Raw genomic sequence first — 25,327 nt, forward strand, 5'->3', positions numbered from 1 at the left:
GCACACTCGAACAAGCAACATATCTGCTAAAAAGACGCACCTGACAGCGGGCGACTTATCGCAGGTCTCAATCAGATCCCTGCAGGAAGCCGATCAGACAAAACCACGCTCCTGCTCTCTGCACGTCTGGAGGAAGAATTTCTCACGCCTTCCCTCCTCACCACGCCTTCCCGTAATGCCACGTGCTTCAACAGCTATTCTACAGTCTGTGTGTGTGTGTGTGTGTGTGTGTGTGTGTGTGTTTGTGTGTGTGTGTATCTGAAGTCTAAAGTCCTGCATTGTGTTTATGCCTCTCACACGTCTTCCTGTGAATAAAAGCGACAGTAGCTTCCAGTCACACCCGAAACCCAAACACATACCTGGCTTTGTAGCTGACAATGCTTCCACCAGACTACTCGCAGAGATGCTACCTGACCACCCAAACCCAAAGGTATCAACACGGCGAGTGCTTCAGCGAGAGCCACGCATTCAACCACAAGCTGTCTAACGTATTTATCGATCGTTTGGTACCTGAAGTAACAGGTCAACGTGAAGAAGGTCCAACAACCTGAGTCAGACATACTGAAATATTCTCTCCCAGTGCTTCTATACTGGGACAAGATCAATAATCTCATTACATTGCCTAATGATCTGTAGCCATATCTCGTCTTGACTGTGCATGTAAACATACTCGGGGTTGTTCATGTGTTATTTTTTCTTGGCCAATAATTATAATACATTTCTTCGACACTGCCCTGTGGTTAGTGCGTGCGCCCCATGCGGGTCAGGTTCAAATCCCATCTGTGCCTCTTTTTTACAGCATGTCATTCCCCACTCTATGTCTCCCTCATTTTAGACTCCATCCACTGTCCTTCCTCAAAATAAAGGCATAAAAAGCCAGAAACAAACCCTTTGAAACATGTTTAAAATCTTCATGATAACAACTTGGATAAATTACAGACGGCTGACTTTAAACTCGGACTTGAAGAGAAACAAACCTGGTCAAATAAGCGGGCTAGCTAGCTAAAAGCTAGTTCTGGCACACCGACCATATGCGGCGGTAGCTCAGTATTTTGGAGAAAACATCTTAAATATGTTAACATTTGGTTCGGGGAACTTTGGCGCCCACCAAAGGTTTCTGAGTGTAACTGCACTGTCAGCCATCACCTCTCAGACAACGTGCACACCAGAATTTGTGTGAACAATGCTAACATCTTCAGCCTGCGTTAGCAAACTGTTTGCATGTGGAGTATGTGTCTGTGTATTGTGTATTGGCTATGTATTGGGTTTGTTCATTATAGTGGACGAGACGTTTTGAAAGGTTTCTCACTGGATGAATGAGAAGGAAAGCTTGTTGGTGTAAGATAAACATGAGACAACGATGATGATGATGATACGTCTCAGTGTGTCATCCGTCATCATCCTCTTCCTCGCTCCTTCGCCTTGGCCACTGTATCAAACAGTACAGAGACCAACTGACTGGCTTTGTTTAATATCTGAAGGCTGTTGTGTGAACTACCGCTGTAACACAAGAGATCATCCTCAGCCCGTTGTCATAGTTACAGAGAGAGAGAGAGAGAGAGAGAGAGAGAGAGAGAGAGATGCCATTCTCCCTGCTGAAAGTCCCTGTGTCATTACATCGACCTTTTAAAAGTAGAAAAGTTACACATTGTTGCTTTAAGAAGTATTCTTCAAAATACGTCGACCTTTTTTATTATAAATTCCCAAGAAGAATGTAAGCTAGCTCTCTGTAGACGACCTCTAAAGTACGTGAAGAGTTTGTTTCTCCTTCACATGTGGCTGCAAGACGCAAAAATAATCAGCACTGACATCGCTGGAGATAACAGGTTGGTAGCTGTGTTTATTTAAGACTATCAGCTCTGATTTGGACTCTGAACCAGGATGTGATCCAGACCAGTTACAGATTACACCGACTCAAGGAAGCAATGAGGAACGGAAACGTTTTGTGCTTTACTAACTGTGCAGAGGTTAAAAAAACAAAACAAGTGGAGTTGAAAACAGGAGACGAAACTACCTCTACAAATTAAACTTACTGTTCCTGCAGCTTTGATGTAAAAACAGCCAAGAGCTCATTCATTCACAGATATTACATTTTCGTTTTATCTGGATGAGTCAGGAGCTGCGTGGTGGCGCCGTGGTTAGCGCTGTAGCCTCACAGCGCTAACCACCTGATTTAAATCAGGTTCTCTCCGTGTGGAGTTTGCATGTTCTCCCTGGGCATGTGAGGATCCAGACACATGCTCGTTAGGTTAATTGTTGACTCTAAGTTGAACGTAGGTGTGAATGTAAGTGTGAATGTCAGCCCTGTGATTGACAGGTGACCAGTCCAGGTTGCACCCCGCCTCTTGCCCATTGACAGCTGGGATTGGCTGCAGTTGGATGAATGGATGTATGAGTCAGTTCAACATATAATTCCTGGTATAAAAGTTCTGTTGTAAGTTCGATAACCTAAAACTTTTCTGCCAGCTCCTGCATGGACGAGAAATGGTTTCAGGTTTTCTTTTGATCCTAACTTCAGTCCAAAAGTCTGTCCATATAAAACTCCAAACTCCTGTTGTTCTTGTTCTTTCCAGAGTGCAACAGCATCACACTTCTGCATGTGAAGAAGTGTAACACACACACACACACACACACACACACACACACACACTGTCTGTACCTGCGCACGGTGAGCTGCAGCGTCTTGTACGATCCTTTAACCAGAGCGATGGCCTCCTGTCTGTATCCAGTCAGCTCCACCTCGTTAATGACGATGATCTCATCTCCCACCAGCAGGGGTCGCTCCACACTGTCCGCCTTACCGCCCTCCTCAACCTGCACGGACACAAACAAAACAACAGGTCAGTGGGTCTCTGTCTCTTGCATGCAGTCTTTGTGCTAAGCTAAGCTAACACGTACGGACCTAGCTGAATACTGGTCACAGACAGAGCGATGAAACACGTCGAGTCACACCTTCTCTGGTGGCTGTTATCAGTGTTTCTATTGTTGTGAGACGCAAACAACACTCGTGTGTGGGGTCAGTTCAACCGAACAATCTGATTGGATGAGAGGAATTCTCTGAGTTCTGATACGGAGTCAAACAGCACTGGGACGTTTGCCATACGTCTGTTTCAGATACTGTTTACAGAGTGGAATATATTTCAGGTTACATGATGCAGTCTTTGTCTCAGCTTGTGACAAACTCTTCACCACAAAGATCGACAGATTTCCTCGATGAATAAGACGATGAGAAGAGAAGCGAGTGTGGTGGGGAGCTCCAGTCGAGTTTTGAAACCTGTGTTGTTTGAACAGCCAAATAAAAGATTTAATAATATTCTGCTTATCACTGTTTGTTAAACATGTAACACCGTCAAGGTCAAGCTGGTGTACTTTAGGATTATCTTCTATTATGGCCGAATCGCAGCCGTGCTGATTTTCAGAATACCAGCACGACCTCGAGTAGGATGGTGCTTACGTGTAGAAAACAAAATCCCTGCGAGGCGTCACATCTGCATTCTTGTTGTTTAAAGTGATGATGACCCAACTGAAAACACACACACACACACACACACACACACACACACACACACACGCCTACTGTGTGTATCAAAATGACCTCTCTGCATTATCAAAGCTGTGGATGATGCCTCTCAGCAGCCTGTCAGTGTGTGCGTGCAGAAGCTGCCTCTGGGTCTGTGTTTATCTGTGTGTGTGTGTGTGTGTGTGTGTGTGTGTGTGTGTGTGTGTGTGTGTGTGTGTGTGTCCTCTTTAAGGTCACGCTGTCTTGTGGTCTTGTTCTCTGTGTGATAAGCTCTGTTAAAACCTGAGTTGGTCGTCAAAATGTCTCTGGAATAAAAGTCAAAGGCTTAGACTGAATTCCTCGACGTCTTCAGAGTTTGATGGATGAAGTCGTTGTGAAATAAAAACAACAGAGGCTCCAAGTCAAGTCGAGGGTCTTGTTTTTTCCAACTGACGGGCTCAGATTGTTATTCTGACAGAAAGGATCCCGACGGACGTCGACCTTTTTTTTTTTTTTTTTTAATATCTTTGGAGAGCAGAAACAGCTGGTACATCACTCTCCTGAAAACCACCAGACTCCATCGCAGCACTTTGTCCTCACAGAACAGGAGCTGGAGGTCTACTTGGTGTTTCTGAATGATTTGCTACACACACACACACACACACACACACACACACACGCACACACACACCAAAAAAAAGAAAAGAAAAAAAAAAAGTTTATTTGAAAAAAACTTCTTATGGGGACAACATACCAGGAAACTCCTCTGAGGTCAAATCTCTGCTGTCTGAATAAAGAATCAGAGCATGTCAGTGAGAAACAAAAGACCGTTTAGTGGATCTTCTTCGATCTGACTCGTCTGCTCTCAGGGATCACACTGCAGCGCACAGATGCATCCTTACATTTCATTTACTCCCATCTCCTGCGATAACTCATCAATGTCAGTTGTTTTTCTATCATCCTCCATAATTTGTGTTTCACCGAAGTGTTTGTGAGTCTGTGGTGTCGCGCGGTCTGGCTGACTGATTTAGTGCATTCAGAAAACAATATCATAAAAAATAATCTGCGTTCTTCAAAGTTTTTAAAAAATCATTAAGATTTATGAAATCGCCCGCCGTGTAGACATCGTTTGGTTTTACCTAATTTACGTAACGCTGGGGTTCACTACGAGTTCAGCAAACAGTCAGCAGAGCGAGCCTTCATTTGACGGCTGTTTTCACATGCTCTCTTGTGATTGACAAAGCACTGTTCTGAAACAATAAACTCCACCCATCTGGGACTCCATGAATGTTAAAACAACTGCCAAGAATTTCACGCAGGGTGTGTCTGACCCTCTTCTGAATTACAACATGTGTTACGTTTGAACAAAAGCACATTGTGTTTTTGGCCCACACACTGCAGCACCCCCAAAAATACTCACGGGTCGTCCCCTAAAAAAAACAAAAAAAAACTGCAGAGGAAATGTATTATATTTAAACTAATGTGGCTTTTGTGTCAGGCCCGACAAAGGACGGCTTATCAACAACGCAACACAAACGTGAGATAAGTCTGATGATCGGTGCTGATAGGAGGAAGGAAACCAAACATCCTCTCAGAGCTGTGATAGAAAAACAAAGTGCTGAATGTAAACTCCTGCTGAGTTCTGCAGAAGCGTGCACTGTTTTCCTTATTCAAGAATAAATATACCCAAATAAGGTTTCACTCGGTAAGTCTGTAAGTGTGTGTGTGTGTGTGTGTGTGTGTCACTGACTTTGGTATTCCAGCTGAAATGTATTACCCTGCAGTCAGAGATATCCAAACAGAGGGGCTCGGCCTGTTCGTGCTGCGACTGAAACAACACGCCTCCTCTAATCAATGAAGAATGTGAAGAGCAGGAAAATCTCCTGAGACTGAAGAACCTGAAGGACGAGCTCGTTTTTATTCAATCACATTCATGTTCATCAACGACTCTGACTTCAGTGTGGTGCGTTATGAAAACCTCATTCTGTATGAAACGCGGTCGCAGCCTCAGTGATGTCACACGCTGGCCTCTGAAGAAGGCGTATAAAGCCCAGAGGTGGCTGTCGGTATTCTGAGAGTGAAGTACGGGACAGTGGACCGAGTGTGAAGTCCCTGTGACACGGGAGGACAGAAGTCACAGGTTGGTTTCGAACCCCTGCTTCAAGGATCGCAGCCTCTGTACATGAACGTGATCCATCAACCCGCCAGGGAGTCATTCAGACACACGAGCTGAAAAACTAGACGTCATCACAGCCGCACATGGACACAAACTAACCACGAGGCCAGCGGCGCCCAGTCTGTGTTCACACAGGGACATCAACCAACGCAACCAAAACGCGTGATGAGCGAGGACAATGCTCGCTGATTGGTCGGAAATTTCTTGCAGGAAAAATCCCAGAAGTAAACAAAGACGAGTCGACTCCTGATTGGCTGTGGCTGCTCCAAATGGATCGACGACTACACGGAGGTTATTCACACGTATCAGGAGGCGCGATCACAGCAATCATTAATCAATCAAATAGACGTTAAAGTGGAAGTGGACTGAGGAGGGCGACACACCTTTATTCTGAAGGTGAAGCTGTGGCAGCGTCGGTGCACATTTTCAGTTGGATGCCAATCATGAGACTTTCAGATTAATCTCATTAAGATTGGGTAACCTGAGCTGAGCTGCATGCCTGGATTACTCTCATTGTGACCTTTGACCCCCAGAAATGTACAAAACGGATGATAAACAAGCTGACCGAGACAAATCTGTTTATTCTGCTCTGGTAAAAAAATCAGAAACACAACTCATAATAATCTGAGTCTCAGGATTTCATTCATCATTCCTGACTTGATCAAATCCCTGTTCAATATTCATGAGTGAATTTTGTAGAGTTTAAACTCTTCACATGTATTCATGGTGGTGGACAGAGGACTCCAGTATTTGACTTAAACTTCCCATGAGATCATGTTTTAAACACGTGTCTTCATCACAGACTGTGAATGTGAAGATATGAAGCCTGAGTGATGTCAGCTGTCTGTTCCTGCAGGTCGCTGCGGAGGATCAGCAGCAGCCGCCGCCATGATGGAAGTCCTGATTTAAGCTAACGTTCAGTTCCACAAACTGCAGGATTTTGCACTCGGCTTCATTTTTCAAGAGCGGAAGGTGCCGTTTGGTCTTAACATGATTCTTGATTATGTCTGTCTTAACAACAGAACAACAGTGTAGATGTTCTTGAATGTTTTTAGGATTTCTTTTAAACATTTCCTCGAAAACGTATCACTTATCAAAGATTGCATATTTTTCACTCCTTCCACACATGAACTCCTGAAATGTGGTCGACAGACTCCCCCTGAAATCTTCATGTGTCGCCTTGTTCACATATCCAGCTCACAGTGGGAGGCTATGTCTGGGGGTTGTTTCTCGGGAAGCCGAACATGTAAAAGAAACAATGCAGATATGGCGGACAAAGGAACAGCGTCGGACGCTATAATGCGAGTCAGTAATTGGACGTATGCGCAGTATAAAGGGTCGGCTGGTGAGCAGAGAAGAATATGGAGCAGCTTCATTACATGCATGACCATCGAAACCAAGCGCTCAGCCCCATTTCCCGCTCCTTTGCGTTACATTTTCCGGAACATTCCCTCCTGTTTTCACATGTGGCTCACTCGATTTCACCGGGAAATGTATCTACAAGATGTCAGGAATAAAGTGGGTAAAGTTAGAGTGAAAAAATTCTCCTTTTGCGTTCACACATGCAGCTTTCCAAAACTGTTTGACGTATGTGAAAACACTGCAGGTGAATCTTGAAATCTTCCGGAGCGCTGGAACATCGAGTAAACGTGCCGGTTCCCGTGCTATTCCACCACGTACAGTACGGAGGCTGTGGTCCTTGATGTGGACGGTCCAGGTTCGAATCTGACCCACTGTTCCATCACTACATCCATCCATAATCTAAACCAGCTGTTGTATTTGGAAAGAGGCGGGGTACAACCTGGACTGTTCACCTGTCAATCACAGCTCTGACAAATAGAGACAGTCAACCAGCCACACCCACATTCTCACCTACGAGCACAGTCACCAGGTAACCTCACGAGCATTCACGAGTACCCAGAGAGAACCCTCACATGCACGGGGAGAACATGCAAACTCCATACAGAGAGGCTCCGGTCAGACAGGGATTCAAACCAGGAACCTCCTCCCTGTGATGCAGTCCTGTCTCTATGATGAAGGCATGAAAAGCCCAAAAATCTACTTTAAATCACTGATGTTGAAGAGAACACTCTGTGGCACATTGAAGGTGTAAGCATGTGTTAATCAGTTCATATGTGACGAGTCATTTTGACCATGAGCTAGCGAGGATGCACATCGTTAGCGCTGGGATTAAGGTGTCTTAGTGTGGTTGGAGAGAAAGGAAGCTTTCTGAAGGAAAACAGCGAGGGTGAAAAAAGAGCCGAGAGACGTTCAAACACGGAGAACGGAAAGAAAATAAAAAAAAACATGACTGAGTTCAAGAGCACCCAGGAAAACGCATAATTCACATTCTTGTCCTATTTTACAGCCGCTTGGATTCAATCCCAGAATAACCTCCACACACACACACCCACACACACACCCACACACACACACACACACACACAGACATTACACACACTCGTACCAGCCTGCTGATTTGCATGTTAATAAAATGAGGCCATGATGGCTGTGCAGACGGAGGGGGAATGATCAGTGGTCAGAAAGACAATAATTTACCAAACCAAAGTTTTCTGTGCAGCGAGCGTCGAGGCCTCAACCAGCTGCTAGTAAAGTCTTGCTTTTTTAGCTGAAGAGAGCATTTTTCTTAGGTAACGTTGTATTTATAGTGAGCTGGATTGTTTTTGGATCACATTGAGGTAATCAATGGTGCAATTCCTTTCAGGTGTTGTTTGGTGATATAAAAACTGGGATAAACAGTCAAATCTGTGAGCAGGTTTGTGTTTAATGAGAGAAACAACAACAATCAGATGTCCTGCATTTCTACCCGACTCAAACTGTGTGTTAAGAAAACGCCTCAATGTTATTTAACTGTGTCATTTCCTCTGATGTCACGCTTTGTGACTGAGCCACGCATGATGCTATACGGTACCATGTTGTTCTGCAGCGTTAAGTCATATTAATCATCGGACGGGTTGTTTTCTATCAGAGAGTGAGAAGACAATGTCAATGAATCTGGCCTTATTGTAAATACACACACACACACACACACACACACGTAGCAGCACCATAATGTCTATTTGACCTCTGTTGATTATTTATGCTTCACTCCTTTTATGGGCTTAATATCGTTCCAGCGACCTGGCACTTGGGCGTTTGACCTTATTTGACCTGTTCAGTTGGGTGGCGGGAGGCAGACAAAGAAGGTGGGCAGGTTTGAATATTTTCTGTTTGACCCTCATCGTCATCCTGTTAATCATCGTTTTTTTGGACTTTTGTATCAAAGTGTTTCGACGCTTTTTTGTTAAAATGATCAGTCAGTACCACGTGTGGAGAGTGAAGTGATGTCGCTCTCTTCCTCTGTGATCAGACATGAAGGAAGGTAGGCGGGGCTTTGAAGGCCGTTTTGGACGCCCCTGGGTTTCCCAGATATGAGAGCAGTTATCAGGTGAACAGGTGTTGCAGCGATGGAAGCGGGCAGTGGAACTGCTTCAGATAGAAGTGATTGTACCCGAGCTAAAAAGCCTCTGCATGTTTCTAATAAGCTCCAGCAGCAGAAAGCTGCCAAGTACCAAAGCCATCTTCACACATACAGGATACATGCCCATTATAACAGGACACTACCCTGTTGGATGGGGAGGGGCACGTAGATTCAGACGACACATATGGTATTAACAAAAGCATGTAGAAGGACATACAGGACATTCGTTGACAGGACAGAAACGTCATTACCACCTCCTTTTTACAGTGAATCTTCACGAGTTCTCACATCCGCTCAAATCAACTCCATTTGAAAAATTCTCTCGGGGGCTGGCAGGAGAAACTTTTGTCGTTAAAATAAAAAAGACACCCAGCAGTTTGCGTTAACACATGCAGATAATCCTGAAAACTTCAGGATTTTTTCAAGAGTTTTGAGCAAGTTTAAAAGCGCTGAACAGGACAACAGCAGCGAAGAGATAAGACATATGGCTCTGTCCACAGGGGGCGCTAAAATCAACACAAAGCAAAGTTTCTCACAAGGAGCTTTAACAACACTACTACTGTTAAATATTTATAACAGGACTACAGTGGACAATTACTAACATGCTGTTACAATAAGGTCCAATTTACAACCTCATAAATTACATCTTCAGCTATTATAATCAGGCCGATATGAAGCTATAGGATATCCAAATGAGTACAGATATATATATATATATATATATATATATATATATATATATATATATATTTTCAGGTATAAATAATTAAAGTTATTTACAGGATATTGTCAATACTAGAACATATTTATTTATAATAACTCAACAGGTCCCAGTGGTGTTGTGGTGATTTAATGACATGTCATGTGAGAGTATTTCCGGTATCGTACCTTGGAGATGATGAGCGGCTCTCCGTGCTCCAGGCCGCCCTGCAGGGTGAAGCCCCATGGTGCTCCACCCTGCAGCCGGGCCTCCACCAGCACCCAGCCTCCTCCTCCTCCACCCGCCGCCTGCTGCTGGAGCTGGAGCCCCGCCCGGCCGCCGCTGCTGCCCTCCATGCCCGGGACCAGGGAGCGCTGTCTCCGGGCTGCTCTGCTCTCTCAGCCCGGCTGCGGCCCCGGCGGACTGAGGAGCGGGTTACCGGACAGACGTTAAGGATGTCCTCTTCACGAGCGCATATCCTCCATTCATTGATTAATCCTCGTTAAGAAAACAAAGTGGAGAGAAAAAAAAGTAAAGTGTCCGAGCACCGAGCTGCGTTTCCTGCAAAGTGCATTCCTGAAGCGCAGAGAGCGGCTGATCCTCCAAAAAAACCGAAACTTCACTTCAAAGGAGGTGAACAAGTTATACAGAGAGGAGAAAATGTGAAAAACTTCAAGATCATCGGGGTCAGATGAGATCTGCTCACACAGAAACCCAAACCTCCTCTCTCTCTCTCCCCCCTGTTCTGTCTCTCCGTCTCTATCTCTCTTCCGAAAATCAGTTTAGCATCACAATAGGATTTACTGCGACTCAGTGAGCGAAAAGAAAAGAGAGAGAGAGAGAGAGAGAGAGAGAGAGAGAGGGGGGGGGGGGGGGAGTGAGATAGAAAGAGAGGGGGGGGCAAGAGAGGGGAAGGAGAGGTATCGAAAGAAGTTAGAAAGGAAAGAGGAGAGGGAGAGGGGAAGAGACAAAGAAAAGTGGAAGAAAAATAGGATATGAAGGAAGGAAAATGTGAAGTAATCAAAACAGAGGAGAGCTGTGAACAGAGGGAGAGTGTCTCCTGTGTGTTTCCTGTGTGTGTGTGTGTGTGTGTGTGTGTGTGTGTGCTGATGAGTTGTAATCCAATCCTCCACAGCAGAGCTGAACTCTGCAGCAGCAGCAGGTCTGACTCTGTTTCCCCTTCACACTCGAAGCAGATTACTGCAGCACAGGCACATTAAAAGCACCTGCCGGGTAAACTGGATCTAATGGTTTTACACACATCACAACAAGCAGGATCAGGCATATCAGCTGCAGGATGATGATCAAGTTCTGGTGTCTGCAGAAAATCTAAAGGCCGCAGGTAATTCAAAAGAACTCGATCTGTTTGCAGCTACGCTTTCACTCCCTTCTTTCAACTTGTGGTTGATTACAGTCTTTAAGTCTGATCGGGTTGCATGTTCACTGCATGCAGGAAAATCAGAGCAAAAGGGACAGAATGCAAACAAGTGGCAGCCTCTGCAAGACGCTGACAAATGAAGTCGTGTAAAAGAACCTGCAGTACCTCAAGTGTCCACTAGAGGCTGGCTGCAAAAGCCAACAAACCATCATACAGCCCACATTAAAATGTACATTTTGGAAGCAGAAATATTAAACATGTTTACAGTAGAGTTCAAAACAAATATTTAGGGGGAATAATTCAGTTCTTTATCCATCAAGTCATCCACTCTGGGGCGCTGTGGAGCCTAGCGGTTACTCTGTACGCCCCGTGTACGGAGGCTATAGTCCTTTAAAAGTTATGCATTTGCATAATTAGAGGCGGGCTGAGTTGACTGTGTCAGGATGCTTAAGCCCCGCCTCAGCTCTGCTTCTGTACCAGTTACTGAATGTGACCTACATCACTGGGCTTCATAAAGCGATGGCTAACATGACTGAGGCTACGTCCATGTTTTAAACAGTCTATGAATGCAAACGACCAAAATGTGATCCAAGATCCACTTTTACACATCGTCTCTGTTCTTCTCTCCCTTGACTTCAGGTGTGTCTGTGAGGTGGTTTGACCATATTTACAGTCTATGGGTTTGATGAAGGTTTCATTAGGTGTATCCGCATACAGGGGTCGTTGGACAGAGTTTTCTACCTGGGGACAAGTAAGACATTTTAATCAGATATGAGGTTTTCTGCGTAAGGCACCTCTGAAGGATTTCAATGACACAGACGGGATGAGAGAGATTTGTTCCGTCTTGTGAAAGCTGCACAGCTTCTTCATTTAGCCGGGACATTTCTAAAACCAGATTGTGTTTGAAGCAGATTAAAAAGCTTTGAGAAGCAGCCTCTGAGCAGAGACAAGATGAGAGACTGCCATCTAGAGGAACATATAAGAACTACATGCAACAATGCAACTTTATATCCTCTTTCACTGTCGTCCTCGTCTTGTCTCAGGACCCTCCCTTCAACTCATCCCTGAAAACTGTTACCCACGTTTCTGATCATTTTCAACCAATCAGATTGAATTCAAAGTGCAGTTTTGCAGCGTGCAGCTTCCATGAAATGTTTTGGGCCTCAGACGATGCAAAACATCTGACGGAAGCAATAAACTTAATAAAACACTTTAAAAAGAAAAGAAAAAAAAAGGTATTTACCAGACGTGTGTTTGCATACCTTTGGGTCCCGACCCGTCAGTCCACACCTTCACGTCAACACACTGATGGTAGAGGCTGCTGTGGAGAGAGACCATCACAAGTAACTTCATACACGGGAGCAGCTTGGTGTTAAGTGTCTTGCCCAAGAACACATTGGACATGTTGCTGCAGGAGATGGGGATCGAACCCCCGACTCTACCAACTGATCCACAGCCGGCGGAGGTTTTTTCTGTTTTGTCCTGACTCGCATCGTGCATCGTTATTACCGGATTTGGGATTTTCTTCTTCTTCTTCTATTTTTGTTCATTGTTGAAAAGACAAAATAAAAACGCCCCCCCACACGTTCTGCGTGTTCTTATCTTTTATGCAGAAACATAAACTTAGAGCATGTATAAAGTAAAAAGATGAAAAAAAAACCAACATCCTGCATCATTACAGCGAAACAAAAAACAGTAGATGTGATTCAGACAAGGCACTTTGAAGGTCGATCAAACCGTGTGAACACTGATTACAGGTGCAGATTAAACATTCAGATTTAAATGTGCAAAATAAAAACATGTTATAGTGCTCACAAATATAAGACGGTTATTGCTTGGAAGGTTTTGATTCTTTGAAACTCGAACACTGAATAAGAGCAGAAATATTAAAACATCCTTAAAGTCATATCATGCATAGATTTATCGGCTTTAAAAGTTTGTACAGCTGAGCAGCAGAAAAGCTTAATGCAAAGATGTTTTGTAAAATAAATGTAAAAAGAGGTAACAAAGCTTTAAAATAGAGGAACCCATGAACTTCACGTTAAATATTAAAAGACGGCCTTAAAATGTTTCATTACACTGTGACAGACCGGTCTCCCACACTTACAGATCTGTTTAGGAGACGCTGCAGAGACACGGGTCAGAAGCGTCTTCACCAACCGATTTCAAATTTAAGATAAAAAAAACAAAAAAACATTTGAACAATGTGATCTCGACAAAACCACATCAGAGGATGGATCACAATAAATAAAAACTAGAAAGAAAGCAGTGTCCATACATAACAGATCTGATCTCCTGATCCCTCTTCTTTTGACATCGTCCAAAAGATAATAAAGACTCTTAAAACTCTTAATGGCAGGATGTGTTGGATTTTTGTAAATCTGTATTTTTATCCTTTATATTTTTGCATATATTTTTTAAATCTTTCTAATGTTAGTTTATGCCATACAGATTCTTCTGTATGTCCAGCACATGTTGAAAAATGTACAATAAAGTGAATTGTAAACGTGTAGCATGCTAACGTTACGTATGCAAACGTGTTTCTGTTCGACTTAAGGTGCTCAACATTCAGCAAGGGATTATTTTGTTTATGAAACACACAATGCTAAGTGGCTAATATTATTAGCCTTCCTTCCTTTTAGTGTTCTTCACTTAAAGCTCCTGCGAGTTAACTTTTGGTTTGTGTTGTTTTTGGCGCCCCCCTTTGGACAAAAGGGGTAGTTATCTCTTTACTGTTTCTTTAGCATTTTTGTATCTGCATGTTGTAAACCACGTCACCTGATACAGCTGCTGTTTACGTCATACAGATGAATCTCCTTCGTTTTTCAGGTCTTAAAGAAACATCAGAATCAGCCTCAGACCAGCTAAGCGATCCTCAGAGGGGATTCCAACTAGTGACACAATGCCAAGAATAAATATGGAACCTTTCCAAACAATAAACCAGGACTTCCTGTCCAATCAGGAACTGAGGTCTCGTGTACTCATGTCGGGAAAAACTCCACAATCACAAGAAAAGCATTTTGTAGTGCTGTCCGAAATAATGAATGGACACAATTATACCCAAGATAGTGGACTCAATGTTTCCCACAATGCATTGTGAAAAGTAGTGTACAGCCTACAGTCACTGACCGGTCACAGCTTTTAGAGGGTCAAGATGATAAAGCTGTGATCCGTCACTCTGTCATTCCCGCTTTTTACCTTTTATAATTCAACTCTATAGTCACTGCTTTTATTGTCTTTGGACTTGTCTCTTCTGGATTTTGTGTCCTGTATTGTTATTTTCAATCAAATATTTCCCAGAGTGCTGCACGTGTGAAGGCAAACAGCAGACAGCTGAATTCTTGACACAGAATATACCAGTAATTATTCCAGATCTCTCCGTGAAGGAGGGTGAGCCGATGTGTGACCTCTTCTCTGCTCACCTGTGTTTTCTCTTCCACTCTTCTGTTTGTAAAGATACAAAACCAAAGCTGCTCATCACAGCATCAGTCATGTCGAATCGACCCAGTCGAGTCCCAGCCTATCAGGAAAGTCTCCCGCTTTGAGGTGGGAATGTGAAGAGGGAAGTCAGGAAGACTTCTGGGACTGTCCTGGAATATTCCAGACATTTTCATGAGTATGTTTGAAAACTGCTTCAGAAGCACGTTAAGTGACCTCTGTGATCCGAGTGAGCTACATAAATGAAGCTTCGATGTTCAGACAGGTTTCTAAAAAGGTTCAGTTTGGAATGACTTTACACCAAGTAGTATTTGTTGGAAAGCAACGGGAATAAGTGTTAAGAGTGAAGGATAAAGACGCTAACTCTCGTCTGACACGCTGTGGATCGTCTCGATTATTTTCTTCTTCAGTTTCTTCACTTTGTCCGGCGGCGTCTCGTTCAGACACTCCTCCACGTACTTCAGGAAGCCGGCGTGCGGAGACGCCGCCTGCCTCTGACACAACGTCCTCATGAAGTCCAGAACGTCGTTGGACATGGCAGGGGGGCGTCGGCTCGCTCGCTTGCGTCCCGACGCTCTGCTGTCAGTCCGAGAGGACGGGGAGGTGCAGGGGGAGGAGGAGGGGGAGGAGCGCTGAGAGTCTGGGGGAGTCGGTGAGGGCGGGGCTTCCAGGTTTTGCGATGCGACATGCGGTTTGTTTCCACATTGAGTAGCGGCGTGGTAATGCAACGGTGGGGGCGGAGCTTGGCTGTCCAAGCGGAGGAGGCGGGACTCCTGCGGTTCGATGTAGTGCAGCTCCTCAGGTCGTTCGTCCTCGTCGCAGGAGTCGCAGAGGAACATCAGGTTGTGATAGTGTTTCCACTTGGGGAGGTAAAAGTCCTCGGAGCCGCACGTTTTGTTCGAGCTCACCGCCTTGTGTTCCCGCTGGAAGGTTGTCCGCAAGTTCCTGAACTTTGTCTTGATGTCTTCCACTGCAAAAGGAACGGAGCACACAAAACGTCAGCGTGGACACTCATCGAACGTTAAAGAAATGATTCAGACGTCACAAAGCGAGCAGCTCCTGTGGAAGGGACTCGAGCGCTACCTGAGAACGGGACCGGCTCATTCTCAGACAGGATCCGGCTCAGCGTCTTCAGCAGGCCCTGCCTCTGCAGCCTGTTCCTGTAGCTCTCGGACCTGTGGTTCCACAGACAGCTGTGCTCTACATGAAGCAGAACACACAATCTCATTTAGACTCATCATTTCAGTCGGGTCTCTTTTTAATCCTGCTCGAGTACGCCACGGTGCGGCGTGACCGCACTCCGAGTCATCCGCCGCTAACCGAGGGGCCGAGAACATCTTCAGGGGGACGAACTTCCCACACTGGTAATGTCAATCGGTCACATGCCTCGAACTTTAGCTCCATCTCTAAGATGTCTACGCGGCGGTCAGTGTTATTAATCTCGTCTCATCTCGCAACTCATAAATCAGCAACTTCAACTTCAGCTGACTCTCTCTCTCTCTCTCTCTCTCTGTCTCTGTCTCTCTCTCTCTGTCTCTGTCTCTCTCTGTCTCTCTCTGTCTCTCTCTCTCTCTCCCTCTCTCTCTCTCTCTCTGTCTCCCTCTCTCTCTCTCTCTCTCTCTCTCTCTCTCTCACTTCTCTGGGAAGTCGACTATCTACAAATTCAACGAGTGACTGAACTCGAACAGGAGAACGAGCGAGACGTCAAACACTCACACACAAGAAGAGACGAAAACCCACCAGAGTAAAAGGAAATGAGCTGCTGAACTTTAGCTTCGGTCCACTGACAGCGGGAGTCTGCGCTCAGCCTGCCGTCGGGATGAGCTGAGCCGGATTTGGAGGAGTTTAAAGCAAAGGTGTCCGAGGACGGTTTGAAGTCCGGGAATGACGGCGGCGGAGATGCGGGAGTGCACGTTTGGTCGGCTAGTTTGGGAATATCTGGACATTCGGGGAGGAAGATTTGGTAGACGTCAGCGCTGAGGTTGGTTTTGGCGTCGTTGGAGGGAGCGTTGAACTTGATGATGTTGTTGTTGGTGTGGGCGGAGCTGGAGGAGAAGCTGCTCAGAGTGGACGACGGGGTTCGGTTTCCGTGTTCCAGGTCGTCCTGCGGCGTTAGCATCTGCAGCTCGTCCGGATTGTTGTCTTCGTCGCAGGACTCGCAGAGGAAGAGCAGCTGCTGGTAGTGTTTCCATTTGGACACGTAGAGATTGTCGGACGCCTTGCTCGCCTGCACCGCCTTGTATTCGCGGTGAAAGACGGTCCGGAGGTTCTTGAACTTGCTCTTTATGTCTTCAACTGCAAAACAAAAGAAATGTAGATACTCACATGTCTGTTTTCTGAATGTATTGACTGCTGGTTCCTTCTGTGTTGCTCTATAAATTAAGAATAAACTGGGTTTGATGTTTTACATTTAAAGGAGCCTGAAAGATTGAAAGCTATGAAAAGTTCTGGCTTGCTCCAACACGCAGCTACAGAACTGCAACGTCACCCTTCAGGGGAAATCGAACCTGTTCCCAAAGTACTTGAATTTGTCACTTACAGGATCGAGTTTTTAAAGTTGTTATAAAACCATCACAACAAGACTCCATACAGATAAAGACATTTTTAATGAAAGCGTTAAGATGCTCTGAAAACCTCTTCAGGCTGTCGCATCAGCTCAGAGTCCAAGGTCATCCCTGGATGTTCAAATATTACAGGTGCTGTTCTTTCCTCTCCAGTGGGGATCAAACCTCTCACAGTGATGCTGCGCTGAGCTGGACCAATCCAAACAACGGATCTTTACCTGAGAAAGGCACCGTGTGGTCCGACAGCTGCCCCCTCAGAGACTCCAGCAGCCGGGATCTGAGCTGCCGGTTGTTGTGGTTTTCAGACTTCTTGTTCCAGAGACAACCATGGTCTGTGAACGACAACACAAAACAAACCAATCTGTCATCGTACGGATTCAAACTAGTTTCACTTCTCTTCTCCTTCTCTGAATCTGACCTGAGCTCGTAATAAGGCTTCTGTTTACCACAGTAAAAGGCGATGAGTTCACGCTCCCTCTCTTCAGTCCAGAAACATTTCACCATCATGTTGGAGGGGATGCAGGAGGACAAGGAGGACGGGGGCGTCTCCTGGTTTGGCAGGAAGGAGACGATCAGTCCCGGTGGGTTAGGGACAGAGGGGATCTCCTCCTGTGGCGGCGAGAGCGGCGGCAGCTCGTCGTGGCCGTCGTCCTGGTCCCAGGAGGCCTGCAGGAACATGAGCTGCTGGTAGTGTTTCCACTGCGGCACGAACACGTCGTCCGACCTGCACACCTCACTCGCTTTCACCATCTTGTACTGCCGCTGGAAGGTGGTGCGCAGGTTACGGAACTTGTTCTTGATGTCTTCAACTGCGAAGGAAAACAAAAGGAGGGAGGGATTTTTGTTTGCTGACCTGACGCGACACCAGGAAAGATTCAAGGATTCAAGCCTGACGTGTGACGAGACATTTTGCTTATCGCTCGGCAGAGAGTCGTCTAATAAACCCAAAGATATGATTTCATTAAAGTTCGGATTTCAACCCCTTTTTTTTTAAGGTGCTCTGATGAGTTTAGAGAAATGTGAAAGTTGGAGAAGTGTACAGATTCTGTGGTAAATGTTCATAACTCTATAAAGAAACCCTGGAAAAATGTTTGAAGATAAAATGCTACGTGAGAAGTTACCGTAACTCTCCTGGTCCCTTCAAGATCCAAACAAAGTTCAGGGATCCATTATTTCCTTTAAATACAGTTTATGACATAAAATTGTTTCACTTCGCCAATTTTTAAATTTCACGACCAAATAGGGATTACCCCAGAAATGTTTATTTTATTGTTTTATTTCGAACATGTGAAGACAACAACAAAATAATAAGAAAATAATCATCAAAATATTTTTAAAAAAAAGTAACATGTCCGAAAAGGAGTAGTAAGAAATATAAACTTATTTATTACTACCCCTTCTCCATTCTAAATCTTCATCACATATTGCTGTCATTTCCATTTGATAACAAAGACGTTCAAATGTCAATAAATCAATAAATATAGAAGAATGCCGTTTTGCCTTCTCAATGCAGAAACTTGAAGCTTGAATTTCCCTCGGGATCAATAAAGTATCTATCTATCTATCTATCTATCTATCTATCTATCTATCTATCTATCTATCTAACTGTCTGCGTCTTACCTGAGAACTGAACAGGAGGAGGGTGAGCTGACAGAAGGATCCTCAGGTGTTCCAGAGTTTTCCACCGCAGCTGTCGGTTCCGGTAGCTCTCGGACTTGTGGTTCCACAAACAGCTGTGCTCTGAGAACAGACAGAAACATGTCAGCCACGATGACTCGTCAATATTTAAACAGAGTCCAGAGAGAGAGACAGAGAGACTGTTACGTCTCCACTCTGACCAGGAGCGTGTCAGGGGACGGTACATGAGACGAGTCTCTAAAGTTAGAGCCTGTAGGAGCGAGGAGGCGTATGTTACATAATCCTATAAATCAATGAAAGATATGATCATCGATACAGCACGGTATCGATCACATCTCAAATAAAGATCCTTTCATTTTTATTAATTGATTTTAAAAATACAAAAAGGGGTAAAAATCATGCAATTTAAGCAAGCAAAATGTAAGACTGAAGAAGGAAACACTAAAGTACGATACTATAGTAAACAACATTATTATAACTGGCTGAATTGTTTAAAATGCTGTTAAAACGTTTATGTGTTGATCTAAAATACACGATTTAAAGATGTATTATTCTGCAGACTTTGATGGATTAGGACTAAAATTATCTGTTTGGAAAAAATGTCCCTGTGTTTTTGATTTTTCTTGTTATTGCCTCACCTTTTATTCAGATAAGACATTAAATAAAAAGATGTGAGTTTATTTGATAATAATTATATATGTATATATGTTTTGTTCTAATTATTGCAGGATTTTTTTTGCTACTGCTTTGCAATGTATTTGGACAATATTGCTCATTTCTGTTGAGTTTTTAGGACTCATTCTATGAAGTTATTTTCGAGAGTGTGTTTGATTTCTATTGTAATACAAAGAATCATGAGTGGTTCATTAAATTAGAGGTGACATTTAAGATCCCACCTGCGCCAAAGTTTTTGAATAATAGTTGAACCTGAGACTCAAAATATTGCTCCAAACACAACAAATAAAGTCAACAAACTTCTTTAATTTTATTAATGTATAGAGAAATACGCAATAAATCATCATTTTAAGTCCTTTAAATGTATTTGACAGCTCGTTTTACTCGAGTTGCTTTGCTGGTCGCCATTGCTCTTAACCGTCGATATTGCTCATTGCTAGAGGCAACGGTTGCCGGAAAATGTTGCCCCCTTTCCGACAACACATCGACCAAAAACAGAGCAACTTTGGTCGGTAAGAAAAGTTGCTGTATTGGAGGGTCAGACTTACTGGAGAAAAACGCAATGAGCGCCCTCTCTTTCTCCTCCGTCCAGTAGCGCTCCGCTGCGAAGCCAAACGGAGACGCCTCCATGTTTGTTGTTGCTGTTCGTCCCTTCCTGAATGACGCAGCGGGGTCACATGACCCACAACGCGGGCTCTGATTGGACGATTAACGGAGATATTCGCGCAGTTGCCCTGGAGAGGTCGCTGTTCATCTGCTCGCGGAGGGAGATATTGCCCACATATAAACAACATAAAAACATGCATATAGATAGTGCCTGACTATTACAGCTCTGAAGCTCTGCATTAATCTAACTGATTATATATATATATATATATATATATATATATATATATATATATATATAATATGTATACCTATAATCAATATATTATATTTATACCTGGAAGAAACTCCCAGAAAGCTACAGGTCAGCTGAAACACTGAGGTTAGCACTTTTGGTGCTTTAACACTGAACCTGCCTTTTATTAAACTATTTTAACTTAAACGCTTATTAAATAACTTTTTTTACATTTTCATTTGTGTTATTTAATTGTGTTAAAGACAAATTAAGGACAGGACAGAGTTTCTAAAATCAATGCAGCAACAGATTGTAAATGTCTTCTGTGTCTCACACTGTCTATGTTTCATCCTTCCCTTTACACCTCTCAGTGTACGACCAAATGTCCTTCCAAAGATGAGCCGTCTGGTTTGGCAAACTGTCAGTGCACTCAAAAAGAAATCTGATCTGATTGATTGAGACTGCAGGAAAAATGAATGGAGCTAAAACATCACATATCTCTGCAGACTGTTTTTGAACTGGCTACTCTAACGCACACCAATCAGCCTGTCAGTGACTTTTCACTTTATACATTCAGAGTACGAGCAGCTTCCCTCTGCTCAGAGCTTCACAGTTCCCCGGTGTTGACTGAAGAGGTTTAAAAAGTAAAGTGTCCTTGTTTCTATGAAATCTTTAAATATTGAGAAATAAGACAGACAGCACTGGGATATAATGCGTCTTTGTGTGTTTTCTGAAGTATTTGAAGAACCTGACGTTATTTATATACTGTACTTTTTTCAGGACAGTACTACATAATATTTGTTTAATGTGAATGATGTTAATTGATGGCTGCTGTACGGACAAAGAGCCCAAAACAAAGCTCGCACTTTGTAATCCTTATCTTGACTTCTTCGTTGAGGAGGAGGAGGAGGGGAATGACCACGTCAAACAGGAGTTCTTTTTTTCTTTTTTTTTAAAAACACACACCATTCAGATTTCAAGTGCTGTTTTGTTTTTAATTTCCAATAACCAACATCTGGCTCGTACAACTTCCAGACAAGACGACAGACAGCGTGTATTTACAGTGAATCCCATGTACATTTAATATCTTCACATGTACAGACATCCAACGCATGTACAATATTTACACCGCTGAGTCAGCCTCACAGGTGAGAGTAAAATCAAATGCAGTGCTCATATGTACACTAATCTCCTACTCGTTAGATGGGTTTTTGGAATAGTTACTTATACAAACATCATATTGGGACTATAGAAACCTGGATTAACACTCATCCTGGTTTATGCACACCTACATAAGAGGGTCTGGGTTATCAAAAAAAAAAAAAAAAAGCAGAGAAATATATCTGAATGCAACGTTAACAGAGGGGAAAACAGGTGTTGTAATTATGTCAATAAAAATAAACTGAAGCATCTAACTGATATAAAAAAAAATTAAAACAGTTGAGAAAAATGCAAATATCTTGATCTGATCTAGCACCTTTAAATCCGTATAAAAAGAGTAGATAATCATCATGTTTGAAAAAAAAGACAAAAATACAGAACAGAATGATTTCCTGGATACTAATGTGCATGTAAACAGTCAGAAAGAAAAAAACAGGAAGTAATTGTTTGTATGAACGAAGAAGAAGAAATGTAGAACAGAAAGATCGACGCTCTGATTCGTTGAGTTGTAAAAACCGAGCGCAGACGTCCGAGTCTGGACCGCGTGAGCGCCGTTGAGCTTCACCGCACTGACATGTGAAGGGCCGACCGCCATCACTCTGAACGACCCACGCTGCACTTACATTATATACAAACCAATAGATCATTCTCATGTACATTTTAAGGTCATAAAGCAAATCACTCTGTGTCTGTTATATATTCTCTTAAAGTCTTCAGCTTTTCTACTCTAAAGCTCTCATTAAATCTCTTTTCAATACTTCAAGTATAAGTTCATAAAATACCGCTGGCAGCGAGAAAACCACACGACTGCAACGTGTGCTTGAAAATCAAACATCGGATTTTCCTTATATCATTTAAAAAAAGAAAAAAAAAAAGGACTACGAGACGCTGAAGCACACACATGAAATCAAATATAGAGGAACAGGGTCTAAGTGGAAAGTGCATCATTTATAACCTTCACATCTACGCTTCAGGCCACAAAAACAAGATCAAGTCAACACATCTTCAGGGTGTCATAGTGATGACACAAATCAAAGCAAGCAGAAGGTGCAGGATACATTTGGCGTCACTCTGAGAATCCATCATTTATCTCAATCTTATACACATACATTATTTTTTTTAAATATAGGAAAGTGCAACTTATAATTTAATCAGCACCACAACTGGTGATGTTAAAAGAGGAATATCTTGAGATAACAGGAAAGCTTCATCCGAGCATCGCGTTGACAAAGAGTTGCAGCTCCGAGGTTTTCCCTGCTGCCAGCAGCCAGCAGCACTTTCATAAAGTGACTTTGATATCAAACATCAAACAGTGGTGAAGGAGCGATGGGGAGGGATGATAAAACACACTGATCTGAGGTAGAGTGACAAACAGGTGAAAGAAGGAGCGTTACACTGAAACTGGAGCGTTTAGTTTTTTGTTTTTTTTAACTTAAACCTCTTTATCATTCTCGGGGTTTCTCATCTTAAGATCTGTAGAATATGTACAATAAATATATATACCTTTATTTAAGGGCCTTTTTTGGCTAAAATATCTCCCTGGGTGAAATTTGAGAAAAGAGAAGAAAAAAAACTTGGCAATTAAAAGTTAAGCTCTTCAAACTGATATTATGACATGAAAGAGTTCATGTAGCCGCCGCGTCTCTTAGCTTTTAACATTCATACCTGGTCAGCGGTCAGCTCGAATAGCAGGTGAGATACTGTACACTTAAAAAAAATAAAAATCCCTTGAAACAAACAAAATAAAACCTGTAACAAAAAATGTTCAACACACAAAAAAAATATATAAACACTGATGTTTTGGCTGCTGTAAATATTTTTGCAGACGTATTTCTTTTTGTACAACGAACAATAAGAAATCATTAAATACAGCTTCAAATGATACAGCTGAAGGTAACAATACCTTGTTAGTTTATCACAAAAACAATCAAAGACTTCAAGCTTAAAGATGATGAGCAGTAATCCTTCCACGAAAGCCTCAAAAATACTTCTCTCTCCCTTCACGGGGGATTTGATGCGGGTGAGTCCCAAAAGTGGGCGTATCCCCCCAAAATGGGCGTGTCCATTCCTTAAAAACGCAGATGATCCCTCTGCTTGTTAATCAATCGATGGTCTCCGGTTGGCTCCGCCTTCTCAATCAAAAAACTGTCAAATCAACCAAAGACATCGTATGGGCAGCTCAGACGCCCTTGCAAAAGAAACATCCTCATTGGTCGCTCAAGGATGTTGATACCTCCGTTAATAGGAAGTAATATTTCCTTCTCGCAAAGAGAATGCAATAGGAGCTTCTTGCGGTCAATCTTCAGACAATAAAAGAACACTGAGTCCCGCCTTGGAAATGTATAACCGCTTCTTTTGCCCTTTAAACCAAGGGTGTCAGTGCATCAAGCTCCGCCCTGTGTGTCAATTCTAGCTGTCCATCAAACAATACTGTCCTGCAGGAGTGGCTCGAAGTCCTCGTCGCTGGCAGTGGGAGGAGTCTCCTCGTCGCTGCCCGGTAGAGGCGTGTTGATGTGGACACCCGCCAGCGAGGACATGGACTCTTTGCTGTCTGGGCGGGGCTTATCGCTGAGGGACAGATGAGAGGACGAGGAGGAGCAGGTGGGTTTCTCAGGGATGAAGAGAGCGACGATGAAGGCGATGACCACGGTGCACGCCCCGAACAAGAAGGGCGGACCTGGGATGAGGGCTCGCTGAGAGAGAGACAAAGAAGGACAAAGGTTGCATTTTGTTGTCTTTTATCAGGTTTCTAAATAACAAAGAGACAATCTTGGATTTTTGTTTTTAAGTTATTCTGAACACCTGTTACAGATTTAAGTCTGCCAGCTAACTTTACAGCTAATGAGGCAGGAGGAGATTTTGTTCTCTTTCCAAAATCTACTCGTGCATGTACAGGGGTCTTAAATACCAACACAAAAAACAAGTGAAGAAGCCGGGTTTAAACATAATTCTGAAAACAAACAGAGATAAGCTCGCCCTGTTCTGTCACACTATGTGTTAAGATGTGGGCACAGGTTTCCCAGATCTGCAAAATAATGAGTGTGAGTTGGAGGCTGGAGGACAATCTGTGTGTGCAGGTGGATTTGGATGACCTCAGATCCACTCATCACTCTTTAAACTGCGGACTCTGCTTCCCCACACAGGCGGCTGTCTGCATGTTTGTCGATACGTCCGCCTGAGACGGAGCGCTCGTCTGTGAACATCAGGTTGCTTCTCCATCAGAGTGAAAGATAGAAACGGAGAAGTTCCTGGGCAACGAACTTTTGAAATTGTCTGCGAGCTAATGATGTCATTTAGGCTACATGAGCAGAGCTATGACTGCCTGCATGTTAACGTTCACACATCTGTGGTAAATGTGGTTCTGCATTGCTCCTGACACAGCTCACATGAACCCTTTTTCACACATGCTGAAAACCTCCTAAAAACTGCCTGGAGGGCCTGTATATGTGAACACGCTGACTTCAGCCGGAGTTTCTCCTGCCGGACCTTTGGTGCTTTTTTTCTGCAGCATGCCTGAGTGAGCTGATGTGAGAACGCTGCAGGATATTCTCTGGAGGATTCAGCTCAAACCAACAGACTGCTGCACGGTGCATAGAGTGTCTGCACGCGGCCGCTACGACCTCCGTGCACGTAAATAAACAGCTGCATCACGTTTTCTTTTCGGACGTTTTCTTTGTGATTCTATTGGACTACACGCAGCACCGATATGAAGGCAAATATTCTCATTATAGCGTCCAGAAGCAGACTCTGTTGCTTCGCCTGCTCCTCTTTAAAAT

The 25,327-nt window shown here is 43.6% G+C and overlaps 3 protein-coding genes across 4 annotated transcripts in view; all 3 read right to left on the minus strand.

Moving 5' to 3' along the window:
* Positions 1 to 12,687, minus strand: part of shroom3 (shroom family member 3) — a 54,169-nt gene extending 41,482 nt beyond the window's left edge. The window contains exons 1-3 of one of the 2 annotated variants that reach the window (XM_079365205.1): positions 12,497 to 12,687; positions 10,045 to 10,354; positions 2,660 to 2,814 (exon numbers count right to left, since the gene is read on the minus strand). In XM_079365205.1, coding sequence (XP_079221331.1) covers positions 2,660 to 2,814; positions 10,045 to 10,212 — 323 coding nt within the window. In that variant the 5' untranslated portion in view covers positions 10,213 to 10,354; positions 12,497 to 12,687. Of the gene's footprint in view, positions 1 to 2,659; positions 2,815 to 10,044; positions 11,184 to 12,496 lie in introns of those variants that run through there. The other variant, XM_079365206.1, reaches the window with a different exon arrangement.
* Positions 12,688 to 13,726: 1,039 nt separating this feature from the next.
* LOC306837504 (uncharacterized protein) lies at positions 13,727 to 20,191 on the minus strand. Its single transcript, XM_079365231.1, has 7 exons — positions 20,098 to 20,191; positions 18,857 to 18,976; positions 17,683 to 18,045; positions 17,455 to 17,568; positions 16,413 to 16,967; positions 15,756 to 15,872; positions 13,727 to 15,642 (listed from the first exon to the last, which is right to left on the minus strand). The coding sequence occupies exons 1-7, from the start codon at positions 20,177 to 20,179 to the stop codon at positions 15,032 to 15,034; spliced, it is 1,962 nt and encodes a 653-aa protein (XP_079221357.1). The 5' UTR covers positions 20,180 to 20,191; the 3' UTR covers positions 13,727 to 15,031.
* A 1,173-nt stretch (positions 20,192 to 21,364) lies between these two features.
* The window catches only part of mfsd14ba (major facilitator superfamily domain containing 14Ba), a 14,243-nt gene continuing 10,280 nt past the window's right edge, over positions 21,365 to 25,327 (minus strand). Inside the window, exon 12 of the mRNA XM_079364322.1 lies at positions 21,365 to 24,244. Within this exon, the coding sequence (XP_079220448.1) occupies positions 23,972 to 24,244 (273 nt within the window). The 3' untranslated portion in view covers positions 21,365 to 23,971. The remainder of the gene's footprint in view (positions 24,245 to 25,327) is intronic.

The sequence above is a fragment of the Symphodus melops genome (genome assembly GCF_947650265.1).
Source record: "Symphodus melops genome assembly, chromosome: 16".
NCBI classification, from domain to species: Eukaryota; Metazoa; Chordata; class Actinopteri; order Labriformes; family Labridae; genus Symphodus; species Symphodus melops.

What these genes read in the sequence shown, in the direction of transcription:
- LOC306837504 (XM_079365231.1), bottom strand. Translation starts at nt 20,179, where the DNA reads ATGGAGGCGTCTCCGTTTGGCTTCGCAGCGGAGCGCTACTGGACGGAG. An exon ending in ACTCATCGCCTTTTACTGTG is followed by an intron (nt 17,569 to 17,682) that starts GTAAACAGAAGC and finishes TGTCGTTCACAG; the next exon opens with ACCATGGTTGTCTCTGGAAC. An exon ending in CCACACGGTGCCTTTCTCAG is followed by an intron (nt 16,968 to 17,454) that starts GTAAAGATCCGT and finishes TTTGTTTTGCAG; the next exon opens with TTGAAGACATAAAGAGCAAG.